The sequence below is a fragment of the Giraffa tippelskirchi genome, chromosome 11 (genome assembly GCF_054371585.1).
Source record: "Giraffa tippelskirchi isolate mGirTip1 chromosome 11, T2T-mGirTip1v1.2.pri, whole genome shotgun sequence".
NCBI lineage: Eukaryota > Metazoa > Chordata > Mammalia > Artiodactyla > Giraffidae > Giraffa > Giraffa tippelskirchi.
In genome coordinates, this window is record NC_137285.1 from 4237603 (window position 1) to 4255024 (window position 17422).

Below are 17422 nucleotides of genomic sequence, written 5' to 3' on the forward strand. Positions count from 1 at the left end.
GGGTAGCATGGGGTACACACACCCGACCCGCACCGTACTTGAATCCTGCAGACTTCTCCGTTATGAGTTCCGTTGTAGAGAGCAGCCTCATGCCTTTTTATAGCAGCTGCGTGGTTCTGCATTGAACAGAGGCGCTGCGATGGACCCAGTCCTCGCCGTGAAGTCGTCTGAGTTGTGTCTTTGGTGGTGTTAGTGCAAATGATAACTGCAAAGAACATTCACTTTCATGTCGGTAAACTCAGAAATCGCTGGGTTGAAGGTAGGTGAGTTCATCATTTTGTTAGCTATTGCTAAAAGCTCTCTAGTTCACACCCCCCCAACCAGGAAGGAGCCGCCCGTTCCCCCACACCCTCACACACTTGGCATAGTGCAGTGTGTGTAGGTGTCGGGTGAGAAGTGGTATCTTTCTGTGTTTTAAACAGGCCTTCATTCCTGTGTTTTGAGCCTTTGTACGTCCTTTTCTATGAGCTGTCTCATTTTTTTCGCCCTTTTTTGATCCGGTTATTGGTATTTTCCTCCTGGTTTGCCATGATTTCTCCCCACTTTGTGTCTGCTTTTGCTGCTGCCTGTACTTTTCCGTGCTGAAATGGCGCTGGGGGCGTCACCCTCCTTTCGTCTTTCTTTCCAGTCCCTGTCTCATCTTAGTTTTTGCATTCTGAGCCTGTTCCATCTGGGCTTTATGTGAGGAATGAGGTAGGGATCCAACTTTTTCTTTTCCCAGATGGTTACCTAGTTGTTTCCACACCATTTCCTGAATAATTCGTCTTTTCCACACAGATCTGAAATGTCATTTCTGTCATACACTAAATTTCCACATGTATATGAGTGCTTTTCTGGGCTCTGTTTCGTACCAGAGAATTTTGTCTATATGTTGGCCACCGTGTGTGTTTGTTTTTGTTTGTTTTGGGGTTTTTTGGGCCACACTATGACTTGCGGGATCTTCCCTGACCAGGGATTGAACCCAGGCCATGGCAACGAAAGCCCAGAATCCTAAGCACTTGGCCACCAAGGAACTCTCGCCATTGTATTTTTTTTTTAATATATTGTTCCTTTATATTTTGATACTCTATAGCACCCTCTTATTCACCCTTTGGGTCCCATTTGAACTTTAGAACTAATCTCTTTTTAATGATGGTATTATTTTTATTTGGATCATATCAGATGTTTATATTAACTTATGGAGAACTGACATCTTTATAATGATGTCAATAATAATAATAACCTTTATATCCGAATGTAGGAGTAGGTGACTTTCCATTGGTTCATACTTTCTTTTACGTCTCTAACATTTTAAGTTTTCTTCATTTCAACGTTCTTGCATGGGGAATTCCAGGGTGGCCGTGGTTGGGACGCAGCACGTTCACTGCGAGAGCCCAGGTCTGGCCCCTGGCTGGGGAACTAGGATCCTTCATGGCATGCCAAAAGTAAAAAGTTCTTGCATGTACATTATCCTTGCATAGATTCATGAGTAGTTTCTGTTTTTTGGTTCCTTTTGTGAATGGGATCTTTTCCATATGTATGTTTATGATGTAAATATATATTTGTTAATACATAAAACAAAAGAATAGGAATATTTATAGTGTAAATTACAAATTATGTAACATATACTTTAAAAACTAAACCCAGACTTCATTCCGATTTCTCTAGTTTTCCTCATGTCCTTGTTCTGTCCCCGGATCACACATTCCATGTGCTTGTCGCGTTTCCTCAATCTCCGTGGGTCCGTGACAGCTCCTCGGACTTTTTCTGTGTCATGACTTTAACCATCCCGAGGAGTGCTGGTCACGTATTTCGTAGACTGTCCCTCAACTTGGGTTTGTCAGACGCAGGGTTAGCCTGGGGCTATGGGTTTTCAGGACGGAGACCAGGGAGGTGCCCTTCTTATCACATCATGTCAGGGATACGCGCTGTCACCACGGCTTAGCGCCACACACCAACCTGCATCACTCGGCCGAGGTCGTGTTTACAGCGGTCTCCACCACGAAGTTGCTTCCTCCCCTTTCCACACTCTGTTGGGAAGCAAGTCACGAAGCACAGCCTACACTGCGTGGGGGCAGGGGGCAGCTACAGAAAATACTTGGAATTCTTCTGTAGGAAAATGTGTTTCTTCTCCTGCATTTGTGTATTCACTCAATCATTTATACCAGTTTGGATTCATGGATATTTATTTTATAATTTGGGTTTAATCCAAAAGTGTGTTATTTATTTTCTTGCTTAAATGTTTTAAGCTGTGGCCATTGGGAGCTCTTTCAAGCAGGCTCTGTGTCCCCTTGACGCCCCTATCCCTCGGTTTCTTTCTTTCTTTTTTAAGCTTGCGGGATCTTGGTTCCCTGACCAGGGATCAAACCCATGTCCCTGCAGTGGAAGCTCAGAGTCCTAACCACTAGACTGCCAGGGAATTCCATGCTTTGGTTTCTTTTGAGCACTTCCTTCCTTTCTGATATTATGAGATGCTCCAGGCTCATCTTTTACTTGTCCTGCTCCAACCCTAGCACCAGCCATTTCTCCAGGGAGCCTGGAGAACAGAATCAGAAGCCAAGATCTGGATGCTGGGTGTGCTTGTTGCTCGTAGGGTTGCACTAGGAAACGTTTGTCTACACACTTAGCTGTGCGCGCACACACATATGCCTCTGTTAACCAGTGGTTGCGTGCATGTCTGACTGTTTGCGACCCTATGGACTGTGGCCTGCCCATCTCCTCTGTCCGCGGGATTCTCCAGGCAAGAATACTGGAGTGGGTTTCAGTTTCCTTCTCCATAACCAGTGGTTATTTGCATATAAACTGAGATCACTTTATATGTACAAACTTAAGTCTTCCCACTAGCCTTCCTAAATTGTCTTGTTTTCCTCTTTGTATCATCTCATTTCATCCCACAACAACTATATGAGTTCAAGACCATTATTGAAGCCCTGTGCTGCCTCCTTGTGTCCTGGTGGTTGTAAAACCCCATGGCCTTCAGGGGGTCGACTGAATCAATGCGTGAGGTCTTAACAATGGCCACCAAGGACCCAGCATGCATGAGGCATCTAGTGATAAGTTTCCCCAACTCAGGACTTGCGAAGGTGAGTTAAGCTGGAACAAGTGACAGACGGTGGGCAGGACAGACCGTGATTGATGATCAGTGCACTGACCCAGATGGCCGGGCCAGAGGAGTCCCCAGCGAACACCCCTGGGAGCTGGACACAGTCCATGGTGCTCAACCCCAGGGAGGGGCTAGAATCAGGCAGAATGGGAAGCAACTGCGTGGGCCAAGGTCAGGCAGCGGGTGACGCACAGCCCAAGCTCTCTGGCTTGCTAGTCTTTAGGGAGCCTGGCCCTGGGCTGCCCGCTCCTGTCTTAGCTCAGCTCTGCTCCCACAGGGCCACAGGTACCAACTCACCTCCTCCTGAGGTGCTTCTGGACCCTGGGCCCTGATGAAGATGGGGTTCTCAGAAGGTCAGTTTCAGTGGCCTAAGGTCCTGGGTTCCAGTCCCTGTTCTGCCACTTTCCTGCTGGACCATTTTGAGCAAATCATTTCATCCCTCTGGGCCTCAGTGAGCACACAGGTCAGGGCTTGGCACATCACAGGTCCTCTTTGATTTATTTAGGCCACACTGCACAGCTTGTGGGATCTTAGTTCCCCAACCAGGGATCGAACCTGGGCCCCCCTGAAGTGGAAGCGTGGAGTCCCAACCACTGGACGGCCAGGGAAGTGCCCACAGCTCCTTGATAAGTGGGAATGTGTCACCCCTGTGGAGTCTGCACGGCTTTGTGGGGACTTTTCCATACCCTGTTCAGAGTGTCTGCCATCGTTCCAGAACCACGCCCTGGGCCCGGGCATGGCTCCCATGCAGCCACACAGCCCTGTTTGTGGTTCCCAAAGAAGCCCTGCCCAGAGAGAGGGCACCCTGTAGGAAGTGAAGGGAAGAAGGTTTCCAAGGAAGGACGTCCGGAGCGGGCTCCCACGTGTAGGTGAGAGGGTGCTCTAGGCAGGTGTGGGTCCCAGCAAGTGCCCTGAGGAAGACCTTCCTCATGTCAGCCCCACACCCTGCTGGCGGTCAATAGGGCAGATGGGGCCTAGTTTATTTACTCCAAGGAACTGAGGCAGCTCGCAAAACTCAGAGGCCTGAAAAGTTAAAACGTCAGAGGGGGCGTCAGGTGAAGGGAAAAAACCCATGGTTGGAAAGTAAGATAAAGCCACTCACTGGGCCCGAAGAGCTGGCCCACCAGCCAGATGTAGCCACAGCTCTGGCTCCGAGCTCCCTTAGTGGCTGAGAAGAGTGAAAGCAGACCCAGGCCCCTGATCCAGGTGCCATCACCTGCTCCCCAGGGTGAACCCCCTTCCCCGCTTCAAGACCCAGCTCCCGCCCCCTTCCCCATGTCCCCCAGACTGAGGTGAGCAAGTTGTCTGTGCTCTTTTTCTTTAAAAAAAATCTGTTTCAGCATCTTGGGAAGCAGTTAAGATTGGGGCTGTTTGTTGCAGAGACAGACGAGCGAAATGCTTGGTCAGTGCAGGAACAGTGGTGTCTGTGCATGTCACGCAGTACCCGGGCATCAGGGATGGTCAGAGATGTGGGAGTCCCACCCCCACCCCCACTGCAGGGGCTGGTAAACCCAGACTTCTCAAGCCCTGATGGGGAAGGCAGCGTCCTGCCGGCTCCAGGAGTGGGGATTTGGGCTCTGGGAACCTAACATGGAGGTTGTGGGGTGTGAGGGAAAGCTACAGGTGGAGACTTAAGCAGAAAACGGCCTTAGCAGTGAGGGAGGTGGTGTGGACCAATTTCTGCCTCTCTCAGCCTTGTTGGGACAGGGATCTGGGGCTGAGCTGCTGGGACCGGTGCACACCGGGTGCAGCACCCTCTGCGCAGCAGCACGCGCAGGTCCCCTTCCCTGATGCCGTTAGTTAGTGCTGGCCCCTGTGGGCAGGAGGGACGTGGGAGAGCTCCTGAGAGGAGACCACAGGGGAAGGTTCAGGGACCACCGGCTGACCCGCAGCCTTGGACAGCAGCCCCCTCTCCGGCCTCAGTTTGCTTCTCCTCTCTCAGAGTCACCAGGTTGAGTCTTCGATTCAAGAATCATGTAGGTGATAGCTTAGTGTAGGGCCTGGCACGTAGTAGGCGCTCAAGAAACGGTGTGTGCTTTTGGTGGATGCGGAGCAGAGCCAGCGCAGTGCGGCGACTCGCCCAAGGTCACACAGCCGGGCCGGATCCGACCCGGGCGGCCTGACTCCAGCGGGCTGGGTTTGCGAGGAGCCAGCTTGGGGGAGCGGTGTTTGGAGGAGCGGACGTGGGCGGGAAAGGACTTCTATTTTGGAGCGGGTGACAGGAGCGCGGAACGCAGAGGGGGCTGGGTCCCTCCCTGGGCTCCCTGAGTCCCAGTCACCTTCCCGCGACCCTTCCCGGGAGGGGCGTCCCGGGCGGGTAGGGGGAAGCGGGAGGGGCGGGCAAGCGGTTACCTCATCGCCGCCTCCGGGAGGCTCTGCTCGCTGCTCGCTAGCTCGCTCGCGCCGCCGGCTGGGGCGGCGACTCCGGGCGCCGGAGCGAGAGAAGGACGGAGGGACCGAGGCGCTGAGAGGCAGCGCCGCCCCCTGCAACCTGTTCCGCCGCGGGACCCGCCAGGCGAGGAGGTCCGACCTCGGTGCCCCGCGCTGTCGCCGGCGCCTCCAGTGGCGCTGCGGGGCGGAGGCCGTGTCTGTGCGCGGCGCGCTCGGTCAGTTCTCTCCTGAGCTTGGCACTCGCCGGAGCTGCTCGTGCGTCCGCCGTCCGCCCGCTCGGCTGTCTGTCTCCCCTCTACCGCCAACTCCGAGCTCCAGCCTGGCCTCCCCCGGCCCCCGGTGCTCCAAGGGGCGATGAGGAGCGCGGCGGGGCTGGGGCGCACCGGGCAGGGCGCGCCTGGCGCACAGAGCGGCGCCGGCCTATGAAGCTTCCCAGAGCGGGGCGCAGCAGCACGCGCGGGCCATGGGGGGCAGCCTGCGGGTGGCCGTGCTGGGCGCTCCGGGCGTGGGCAAGACGGCCATCATCCGCCAGTTCCTGTTCGGTGACTACCCCGAGCGCCACAGGCCCACGGACGGGCCGCGCCTCTACCGGCCCGCGGTGCTGCTCGACGGCGCCGTCTACGACCTGAGCATACGCGACGGCGACGGTGCTGGCCCCGGTCAGAGCCCCGGGGGGCAAGAGGTAGTAGACTGAGGGCTGGGGGTGGGGGGCGTGTGACAGCCTGTGAGTGGATGCTTGGTACACACGTGCGTGTCCGCGTGGACGGCCCAGGGGTACCCGACTGTGTTCATGGACTGAAGGATCAATGTGCGTCCTGGCATTGGTGCTCTTCGCCTCTTCTGCCGGCATGCACCAACTCAGGCCCAAGACCCGGCGGTTTTGCAGAGTGGCTTTTTCTCGCTTTCTTAAATTGCTATTTCTCTGCCTCCGCTGGTGGATGGGGATTAGTACACGGGGGAGCATGGTCCTGCCTCCCTGAGAGTGAGTGCTCCGTGTCTGGAGCCACGAGCAGAGCCGCAGTAGGAGAGGTTGAAGCCAGACACCGGGAAGTCCGTTTTGAGGGCATCCTTTTCTGCTCCCTCATTCCTATGACCTGCAGCCAAGACTTGTTTAATAATTTTGCAAAGTCTAGGGCAGACTTTGAATCCTTGGGAATTGATGCCTTCAAGAAGTGAAGAGGAAAGAGCAGGCAGAATTAAGCAGGGCTTCCTGGTGAGGGTGGCATTTGGGCTGAACCGGGACGGACGAGTGAAATTTTGATTGGAGGAAGCGGCGGAAGCATTTCCAGGTGGAAAGAGCAGCGTGTGCTTCGGCCGGAAGCCTAAGTGTGTACAGCTGCCGTTAATCAGCGGTCTCTGCAGGCTCAGGAACACCGGCCCAGGACTTGGGTTCGGAGGCCGGAACTACCCCCGAGGGCGCCCGGGGAGGGGCGGGGCCTGGCCCGAAAGAAGGGAACCGTGGGAAACAGAGGAAGGGGCGAGGAAGGAGACAGGCCTCAGGGGAGAGGAGACCCAGAGGGAAGGAGGGCTGGACGCTGGCTGGCTTCAGGCACGGTTTTAAAAGGTATACCGCGGCGGCCATAAGGACAGGAAGGCCCAGGGAGCTTGCGGGAGAGGGCCATGGACGAGGAGAAGGGCCGAGGCCTGAGCGTGAACTGTGTGGGTTTCACGTCAAGGCTCGTTGCAGAAGGTCTGGACGCGAGAGACCAAGAAGGGTGCTTCGGCAAACTCTGGCCTCCCGTCCCCCAGGAGTGGCCGGACCCTAAAGACTGGAGCTTGCAGGACACGGACGCCTTCGTGCTTGTGTACGATATCTGCAGCCCGGACAGCTTCGACTATGTGAAGGCGCTGCGGCAGCGCATTGCGGAGACCAGGTAAGGTGCGCCGGCCAGCTTGCGTGTGGGACGGCAGGGAGTGTTTGTTGGTCTGGCTGGGCCTTTTTTCCCCTGAGATGAGTGGGTGGGCTCTTCCGCCGTCCTGGGCCAAGTCTCAGGCCTTTCCGGGCCTGGCTTCTAGCCCTAAGCGGTTTTTGGTCCTGGGTCTTTGTGGGTCTGGTGTTTGCTGGTGGTTCTCTGGCTGCAGGAAAGTATGCTCCTTAGTGTGTATATACCCACTGGAGGGATTCTCCGGCCATGGGGGTCCCAAGCACTGCGACCTTCATCCTCCTTTGGCCTCCAGGCCGGCGGGCGCACCTGAAGCGCCCATTCTCGTGGTGGGCAACAAGCGGGACCGGCAGCGGCTGCGGTTCGGGCCTCGGCGCGCACTGGCTGCCCTGGTGCGCAGGGGCTGGCGCTGCGGATACCTCGAGTGCTCCGCCAAGTACAATTGGCACGTGCTGCGACTCTTCCGCGAGCTGCTGCGCTGCGCGCTCGTGCGCGCACGCCCTGCGCATCCGGCTCTGCGCCTGCAGGGGGCGCTGCACCCGGCGCGCTGCAGCCTCATGTGATCGAGTTGGAAAAACGCCGCTTATGGGGGGGAGGGGCCTTCTAGTTAACTGGAACAACCGGGGACCTGGATTGGACGAGATTGCCCAACTTCTCTTGGATTGGACAGGACAGTCTCCTCCCTGATTGGCTGAGGAACGCTCCCACCCAGTCTCCTGGGCGACAGGCTTCTCTTTGAACCTCATTGGGCCCAACCAGGCCCCATTGGACAAATAAGTCGTTTCTGGGACCTCATTGGATCACGACCCCATTGGATGAAAAGGACTTGGCTATGAATCTGATTGGACACGCTCAGGCTGCTCTTGGCGTTTCATTGGACTAACTGTTAAGTCACACTTCTCGGGAGGCAATAAAGGGGAAGCAAGGTGCGCCTGGCATTTCTGGGATGGCAAGATAATCTTGGGGAATGCCCTGATGGTCCAGTGGTTAAGACTCCAAGCTGCCACTGCAGGGGACATGAGTTTGATCCCTGGTTGGGGAACTAAGATCCCTTACGCCTCACAAAGTGGCTAAAAAATAAATTTTGGGCTTCCCAGGTGGCGCTAGTGGTAAAGAACCTGTGTGCCCATGCGGAGACATACACCTAAAGGTTAGAGCTGACAGGCATTGCCCCTCGCAGTTGACTCCAGAATCCCAACCTGTAATGAGGGTTCTCAAATGGATGTGATGGCCCCAAGGCTGAGTCTCCAAGACGCAGACACAAGTAGCTGGAAGAAAACTTTACTGTCAGGCTCTGCAGGGCCACGGGACCTCAGGAAGGGTCCTTACTGGGCTGGCCCAGCCTCCTCTAAGGCATTCAATAATATTAGTAATTAAATAGCAATGCTCATCCCCCAAGCGGAATGTACACCAGAAGTCCCATTGTGCCATGTGGTCCCGAGGGGTCTGGTCCCATGAGGTCTGGTCCCCAAGAGGCAGGGGCACTCCCTGATGCAGAGGGGTTAAGGCCACGAAGGAGAAGGAACAGGGGACTGGGGGCAGCTGGGCTGGTCCGTCACATCCAGGAATCCGGCTCGGTCCTCGGGCTGACTGAGCGCAGGGCATGCCAGGTCCCGGACCCTGTGGGTCCAGGTGGGCGGCGGGGGCCCCTTGGTGTGGGGATGCGAGAGGGTTTTCGGTCTGGCTCTGTGTCCATCCGGCCTCGTGCCCAGGTCCTCAGGGGCTCTGGGCCAGCCAGAGGACTCCCGGGTGCATCTGGTGGGCCCCCTACACCAGGGCAGGGGCTGCCCTCATCGGAAGAGCTGGACAAGGCTGGGCCTCGGGGCCCCGGCAGCCCGTTGGCCATCCTGCCAGAGTCCCCGGGTTGGCCACACTTGCTACCCAGGACGCTGAGGGACGAAGAGGAGGAGCTGGAGGAACAGTAGGCTGAGTCGGGAGCTGGAGGGTCTGGGGCCCGAATTGGGTCAGGGGCTGGTCCACTGGAGGTCCCACCAGCAGCAGCCTCAAGGGCTCGGGCGTTGGCTAGGAACTCCTCTTCCAGGCGCTGAAACAGTTGCTGTTCCTGCTTTGGGTCAAGCTGCAGGGGTGTGCGGAAGACACTGGCCGGGATTGCGCTCAACTCTGGACTGGGGCTGGGGACCCTGGGAGCTGCAGGGCTGTGGGCACGGGGAGTGTGGGGGCTGCTTCTGCCCGAGCCCCCACTGCCTCTGCCCCGTGGCACCCAGGAGTGCTGCCCGTCTCGGTCCCGACGCACCAGCAGTACTGCCTGCTCCTCGCGGCTCTGACTCCGGGCCCGCCGGGCAGGGCTGGGGGCCGACAACCGGCCTCCCCTGCCTCCGGGGGGCCCACGCTGCCGCCCCCGATCCAGCCGGTCCCGGGACTGGCTGCGCGGGGCGGGAGGCCGTCTTGGGGAGGCCGGCGTGCCCGTGGTCACCCGCCGGCTGGGACGCTCCCGCCGGGGGCCAGTGCCTGAGTCTTCACTGCGGGCACCAAGGGGGCCGCTCTGGGCCGAGGAGGCTGAGGAATCGCTGTCCCCAGAGTAACGGCGGGAGCGGGGGTGGGGGGGCAGCTGGTCCCGGGCCCTGGGGCAGGGGAACAAGAGAGAGAGGTGGGGCAAGGTGGAGAGACCTGCTGCACAGAAAGGGTGGGGAGAGGAAGGAACGGGCAGACGCTTGGCTGCGGGCGAGACACCTGTGGTGGTGGCGGGGGTGGCAAGGGTTTCTGTGTGTCCTGGGGACTTCCAGGGAGAAGTGAGAGATTCTGCCACAGCTTCCTGCAGCCAGGGCCACCCCCCGCACCCCACCCCAAGGCAGCGGAAGAAGCAAGGCCCCAAGCTCCCCGCTCCTCAAGCCTCCAGCTTCCTGGGCAGGCCAGAGAGAAGCTGGGTTGGTTGGCGGCCACTCAGCCCCCAGGGCCCGCCCAGCTGTGTTGTTCGTTTGCTTGGGTTGCCATGGAGATGGGAAGCCAGGCCCACCCCCACCCACGGGAACTTTTCCCAGGGTGTGAGTCACTGGAAGCCGCGTCATCCAGGCCAGGGCGGGCGGCCCCCCCCCCTCCACCGCCTGGACCCCGGGTCCCAAGTCCTCCCTTCTCTCACCTGAGTGGGGTCTCGGGCCCCTCCTTCGAGCTGCGTAAGCCAATGGGGGTCACCTCTGGGCGAGAGCCCCGGCGCTCCCCGCCTGGGGCTGGGCTACCAGCTCGGGGGCTGGGGCTGGGTGACACTCGCTGCGGGGAGAAGGTGCGCGTCCTGGGCTGGGGCGGGCGGTGGACTGCAGGCCGAGAGGGCAGGTGCCGCGTGAGGGGCGGGGCCGCAGAAGGGCACGCCCCCGCGTTCCCGCCCCCGCCCCCGCCCCCAGGAGCCTGGACACTGACCCGCGGAGGAGCAGCGGCAGGGGTCGTGCTTGTCCAGGTAGTGCTCCAGCGTGTCCCAGCCGCCTCCCACACGCACCATCACGTGGCTCCTCAGCACCTGTGGGAGCCCGGCGCGGCAGGTCACGGCGCGTCCCACCCGCCTCCCGGGCTCTGCCTGCTTGGGGAGCCCCTCGCTCTCACCCGCACAAAGATGAGCAGACTGGAGTCTCCCACGCGGTACTTCCCCTCCGAGACCTTGATCATGGGAAACTGGTCTGGGCAGGTGCAGCGCCCCAAGATCTCCCTCACCTAAGAGGAGAGGCTGGAGGTCAGGGGTCAGGTCCCTCCTCCCTGGGCCTGACGTCAGCAGCTCCAGGGTCAGAAGGAAGTAAATCCTTCTGTAGAGGAGAGGCTCCGATTGTGTTGCCCTGGACTTGAGTGCCACCTCTGTGCTTGACCTTTCACCAGAGCTCCTTCCCTTCTGACTACCAAGGGGGCAGGGAGCCGACCAGGACGAGGTGGGGGACTGCTTCCTTGAAGTCCCTGAGCCTTGGGGGAGTCCTCACTCCTCCTCACCCATTTCAGAGACGCAAATGTTGAGACCCACGGAGAGGCCAGTTTCAGGGAGGAGGTAGGTCTGAGTACAGAGGACCCATGCCATATGGAGGCAGCAGTGCCACAGACACGTGGGACACACGCAGACACCACCACGCACACCAGGCCACCCACCCGGCCAGCACACGTCTGCCCACATGCTCCCCCAGGCCAGGAGCTGCCAGGCTGGCTATGTGGGCAGCCCCACCCGCCTCCTCACCCACAGCAGAGCTGCTGAGAAAATGAGCAGGTGGAGCCTCGGGTGACCCTGGCCCGGGGTGGGGTGGGGTGGCAGCTTCTGCCCACAGCCATCTGGCTGCCCGCCTCTAGGACGGGCACATCCCATCCTAACCTCCTGATAAGGAAACTCTTGGCCAGGCTGTGGGGGTGTCAGGGACACCTAGGTCCCGGGAAGAGGAGGAGGGAGCTGCAGTCACGGCCTGACACCTCCTATATGCTCAGCATAGAGCTCATCCCACAGCTCTTGACAGGATGTCAGCTCCCAGTAGCACAGCTACTCTGGCCTGGGCTTCCCAGATAAGTCCCGGGGGAGGAGTAGGGACCCGCAGAGCCCCTGGGAGCTTCCTTGGGCACTCACGTAGCGCCCTACTGTGTGCCGGGTGCCTTGCCCTGGACCAAACGCCTTGGGCCCTATTCAACCTCTGGCTCACTGATGGTGTGAATGCGGCGGTCTAGCAGCTGAGTGCAGGGAGGTGTACAGGAGGGGCTCAAATCCCCAGGATGTAGAACACCCAGCGCTTACCTGGGGCACGGTTAGCACCGAGAGGAAGCAGGGGTATCATCGTGCCATGGGGCAGTGGAGGCCGAGTTTCCTCCTGGGCCACACAGGGCTCTGTGACCTCACCCAGCACTTAGCCCTCTCTGCACCTGCCTAACTCTTTGGGGCCGGGTATCCACTTGGTACTCAGCATATGCACCCTTTCTCCGGGGCAGGCTGTCGTGCAGCCCCGAGGACAGGCCGCAGAAGGTGGCCGGCACCACCCTGCCTGCTGGTGCCTGGGTTGTGCTAGAATAAGCCTGGCCATCGGGCATACGCATTCGCGGACTCACCAGCTCATCGAGGTTGCGTAGGTCGCTGGGCGTCATGCGCGGCCCACGGGCTGGAGCTCCTGGGGCGACGGCCTCGGTGCTGTCCTCCCCGGCACTGGGGGCGTTGGGGGCTGGGGGCGCGGCGCGCAGCTCCCGCTCAATCTCCTGTTCGAACTGCACGAGGCGAGGGGCCAGCAGGCCGAGGCGGGCCCCGCGCCGCGCCACCTCCAGCAGACACAGCACCACGCTCTTCTCGTTCTTGCGTAGCACCAAGTCCTCGGTCTCGAACATGAGCACTTCGGGCACACCCAGCTCCGCGCGGCACCAGCCGATGAAGGTGGCCACGTTGTCGCGGGCCATGAAGGAGCCGGGCACCACGCTGTGGGCCTGGAAGGCCACCCCGCGGGCCGGCCGGGCGGCGGCCATGGCGCGGGCGGCCTCAGTGACGGCGTTGGCATGCTGGCACAGGGTGGTGCCCGTGGCCAGCCCCGTTAGGAAGCCATCGCCACCGCTGGGCAGACCCAGGCCGTACAAGGCGTTGAGCCACTCGGCCAGGTCCTCCTTCATGGCCTCCACGTAGGCCTCGCTCGAGCGGAACGGCCGCACACTCTTGGCCGCGGAGCCGGCGATGCCCGCCACGGGGTCTTCCATGCCCGGGCCAGCCGAGTCACTGTGGGCAGGGACACGGGTCAGGATGGTTGTGAACCCAGCAAGTGCTCAGCACAGGCTAAGCCGCTACCACCTGCACCTGCTTGTCAGTTCAGACCAAATGCCTGGATTTTGAGAAACTTCTCGCCTCAGTTTACCCATCTGTGAAATGGATACAATAATAGTACCTTCCTCATAGGAGCTAATGGGATGATTTTTATAAATGACTTACGTGTCCATAAGTGTTGGCTGCTTGGTTCTTTCGGGAAGAGGGATTGAGAGGACTTGGCTGAGTCCTCCTTCCTGCCCAGGAAGGGAGGCCCCCATCGTTACTGCCCCTGTGAGAGGTGAAGAGCTATGCCCTAGAGTAACCTGCAGCCCTAGACTCAAGAGTAGGAACCCTGGACCTGACCTCAGAGAGGGGTTAGATCCACTGCTCAGGCCTGGTGGCGATCCCACTTACTCCGGAAAGGTCCCAGGTCCTCCCTCAACCCCTTTACCCTAGTGGCTGTGTCATTATAACAACGACAGGATGGCAGCAGCAATAAAGCAGTTGCAGTGACCGTGGCCAGGGCTGAGCGCGCAATGATATTATCTCCATTTTACAGATGAGGAAACTGAGGTGCAGGGCTCGCTCAAGGTCGCGCAGCAGTTGGTAGTGGAGCTCGGCCCTCCAGCCCTGCGTGGCGGATCCGGCGGCCGGCCCGGTCCAGGCCCCTCCTCCAGGGAGCCTCCCTAGCCCCAGACTGGTGCCTGTGAGCCGGGACTCGGAATGGCTGTCGCTAGCCCTGGCCGTCCTCTGGGCTTTGGCCCAGAGAGGGTGCGGGGCTGCCCAAGGTCACACAGCTCCGGGAAACAGAGGCCCGCGGCTGTCGCCGCTGGGTCTGCTTCACTGTGTGCCGGGCAGGGGATGCTGGGGGGGTCCCCGCGCTCACCTGACTCATCCCGCGGCCTCGGGGAGCATCGCCCCGGCTGGGCCGGAGCCGGGCGGGCCGCCGAAGGAAGGCGCCGCCCGAGCCACAGCCGATCCAGGTCCCACCACTGCGTCCTCAGCGCCCGCCGTCTCCGCCCCGCCTCCCTGGAATTCGGATCCGGCCGGAGGGGGTGGGCGGGGCCGCGCGCTCTTAAAGGGGACGCGCTGTTCCTGGGCTGGGACGGGGCTGGAGCCTCCAGACGCGGAGCGGGCCCGGGACCCGGCCCAGCCCTGAGCAGAGGAGGGACAGCCCCCCCCCCCCCGCGACCCTACCGGGCCGGAGGTCCCATCCCCAGACCGGGTCCCTTCCCCCTCCTTGGTCTCCTGGGAAGGGGTTTGGGCGTTTTTAGTGGCACCCCCTCCGCAGATGGTGGCCCCCCTTGTGAGCCGCATGGCCTGTTCCCAAGGGGAACTCAGGAAGAGATAGGGGCCCGGAGCTGCGGAGTCACCTCCGGCCGGCGGGAGTGGACCTCCTTAGGTCAGATAAGTGAGGCCGTCCGGCCTTGGGTGGCGGCTTCCTACCAGCAGCGCTGGCCTCGGGGATAGGGAGAATGGCTCTGTTTTACCCCCATTCAACCACTGGCTCCTCATCAAATACTCTTTGTTAAACCCTGAAGTTAAGGGAACCCGTTTCTCAGATAAGAACGCTGAGGGGAGGGCAGGGAGGGGACTGGCTGAAGCCCCTGTGTCTGAGGCTTCGGCCCCTGCCCTGCCCTGGACCACCTCTGGCTGCCGGGGTGGGGCACAGAATAAAGGCTGGAGGAAGGCAGGCGGCAGCCTGGCTCCTGAGGGTTAAGCCTGGCTGGTTTCTTTTCAAACTGCAGAGAGACCTGCCTGGACCAGTGGGAAATCCTGCCCCCTGCTGCGGCTGGGCGGGGACGCGAGGCCTGGCTGGGCAGTAGCCTTGCTGGCCAGGCGGGGCTGCTCTGAGCCAGTGCTCAGAGCTTTATTTAATAAAACTCCTACTGTGTGCCAGGCCTGCTGTGCATTCTTGACCTGAAGGAACCGATGAGTCAGCTCTATGGGGGGGGACACTCTTACGTCCAAACTTGGGCTCAAGTCTAGAGAGGAGCTGGTGGCGCTGGTGGCGCTGGGATTTGACTGATGACTGTTACAGGAATATCTTTATTCAAGGATGGGGCATTCATTGAGTACCTACAGTGTGCCAGACCTCCCGGGGCCAGGCTGCCCACGTGCACCATCTCACTGCGTCCCCGTGACCTTTCAGAAGGGAGGGGTCTCACCTCAATACCCAGATGGTGCAGGTCCCACTCTACCTTCATCAGCACCTCCTTCTCCCCACCATCTAGTGAGGAAGGCCTGTGCCTAGATGTGATAACGGCTGACACTTAACGTGGCACCTCCTGAGTGTCTTTAACGGGCGCTGCAGTGCAGTTCAGTTCAATTCAGTCCAACTCTTTGCGACCCCATGAATCGCAGCACGCCAGGCCTCCCTGTCCATCACTAGCACTGCAGACCAGGAGCAAAAGTCAGGGAACGAAACAGAGCCAGCGGTCAGGCTCACAGTCTGGAGAGGTGGCCCTTGGGCTGCAGTAAGGACAAGGCACCAGGGAGGAGGGAGCTGAGGGCCAGCAGGGGTGGCATGGGCTTGTCCTTTTGGAAAGGTGAGGGAGGGAGCCGTGTGGGTGTCTGGAGGGAGAGTGTTTTAGGCAGAGGGAAGGGCCAGGGTAACGGTCTAGGTGGGCCTGTGTCTGGTGGGTTGGAGAAAGAGGGAGGGGGCCTGTGAGGCTGGAGAGGAGGGAGATGCAGGCGGGGCCTGGGGTAAACCTGGGGACAGCTGTGTAGGGCTTTGTGGGCCAAGCCTCTTTTCAGGGCCATGGGAGCCATGGAGGGAGTTTGGAGCAGTGGAGGGGTGTGACCTGACTTGTCCCTGTGGCTACTGTGGTGGGTGGGGCGGGGCAGGGGCCCAGGAGGGGACCAGGTGGTGCCAGTTGGTGAGGAGTCGAATTTTGAGGCTGTATTTTGAGGGGAAAGCGGATAGAATGTGCTGGTGAATGAGGTATGGAGATAAGGGCAGAGTCCCAGGTTGGGAGGACAGGATTGCTGCAGACAGGGTTGGGTAAGATGGTGTGGAAACTAATTCTCAAGATATCCTGTGAGGTATGATGCTGTTTGATATTCTGCTTCTACAGTCTGGGGAAACGGAGGCCCAGAGAGCAAGGGATGTGTGTGGTCAGCAGCTGTGCAGGATTTTGACCCCTGCTTGTATCTACCTCATGACCTGCAGGGCCCTGGACGCAGGAGAGTTCAGACTGGACCCAGGCCCTGCTGCTGATCACTGGGTGAGATGGTTAAGCTCCCTGAGTGGCAGTTGCACGGTCTGTAAGATGGGACAACAGCAGTCACATCATGGAGTTGTGAAAATACCGTCACTCAGCCCAGCGCTATCAGGGTGTTCATCACTGCGCCTTCAGAGGCCAAGAGGGGACTGCTTCTATCTCCAGCCCCCTGAGCTGTGGCTGCCGTCACAGACCCGACTCCCAACATTCTGACTCGAGGACATGTGGCAGGTGTGGTGCCCACTGATGTGGCCAGACCCACGGCCCAGGCCATGGAGGGCTTTGGCTTTGACCCCCCTCTGTCCTAAGGTGACTTCTCCTCCTGACAGGACCAAGGGAAGCACAGACGCTGCTGGAGGCAGGAGAGGTTTGGGCTGTGGTTGTCCAGAGCCCTTCCCTGCAGACCCCGCAGGCCACCTCCAAGTACAGAATGCTGCGGCTCCCACGCAGCTTGGGCAGCGGGCACGTGGCTGGATCTCCGGTCTGGGCTGCTGGCCTTGGTTGCAGCCGGAGGTTGGATGATTGCCTCGAGGGCAGCGCCCCGACCCTTGGCACTGGGCAGCTGGGGTCCTGGCTGGCTCCACTCGATACTGTCTGGGTTAGACTGGCGTGGGAGCATGGCCTGGCGTGAGTGGGTGTGACCCACCGGGGGCTCGAGGCTGCCCTGTCCAGATGTGGGTCCAGCTGTGACGACTGCTCCTGCCCTGGCTGCAGGGTGAGTGACCCCAGCTCCCCTGAGCGGCCACCCTGCCCCCCATGAGAGAGCAGCAGGTCTGGAAGGCCCGCTCTCGCCCTGGCCTCCCTGTGCTCACGCATGTGCTGCGCCCACGCACGTGCTGCACCCGGCCTGTCAGGAGTGGGCCGGGCCGGGCAGCTCGGAGCCTGCGCAGGGCCCCAGAGCCGGTGTCCAGGCCCCTGTCCTCAGCCCCACGCTCCTGCCTTAGAGATGCGCCCCTCCCTGCGAGCCTTTGTTCTCAACCTCATCCTCTCAACTCACCTTTCAACCTTCACCTGGACCTGCAAGTGTGGCCTTGTGGGGCCAGGAGGCTGTGCTGGAAGTTTTCATTCTGTGTGTAACTGAACGGGGGCTCCTGAGAGCGGGGAGCGGGGCCGCGCCCGCAGGCTTCAGCCGCTTGTGCACAGCCCCTGG

At 59.9% G+C, this 17422-nt stretch overlaps 2 protein-coding genes and 1 long non-coding RNA gene across 3 annotated transcripts; 1 reads left to right on the top strand and 2 right to left on the bottom strand.

Annotated features, from left to right (window-relative positions):
- Positions 1-3555: 3555 nt before the first annotated feature.
- On the bottom strand, positions 3556-7792 carry LOC145526603 (uncharacterized). The gene is made up of 2 exons (XR_014069016.1): positions 5435-7792; positions 3556-4105 (listed from the first exon to the last, which is right to left on the bottom strand). It is a non-coding gene; the product is annotated as an uncharacterized LOC145526603 (long non-coding RNA).
- Positions 5500-8457, top strand: RASL10A (RAS like family 10 member A). The gene is made up of 3 exons (XM_081542774.1): positions 5500-6155; positions 7223-7347; positions 7652-8457. Exons 1-3 carry the CDS (start codon positions 5937-5939, stop codon positions 7917-7919), a joined length of 612 nt encoding a protein of 203 aa, XP_081398900.1. The 5' UTR covers positions 5500-5936; the 3' UTR covers positions 7920-8457.
- A 164-nt stretch (positions 8458-8621) lies between these two features.
- GAS2L1 (growth arrest specific 2 like 1) lies at positions 8622-14050 on the bottom strand. Its single transcript, XM_081542773.1, has 6 exons — positions 13935-14050; positions 12373-13021; positions 10909-11016; positions 10729-10825; positions 10454-10625; positions 8622-9938 (listed from the first exon to the last, which is right to left on the bottom strand). Exons 2-6 carry the CDS (start codon positions 13000-13002, stop codon positions 8912-8914), a joined length of 2034 nt encoding a protein of 677 aa, XP_081398899.1. The 5' UTR covers positions 13003-13021; positions 13935-14050; the 3' UTR covers positions 8622-8911.
- Positions 14051-17422: the final 3372 nt, after the last annotated feature.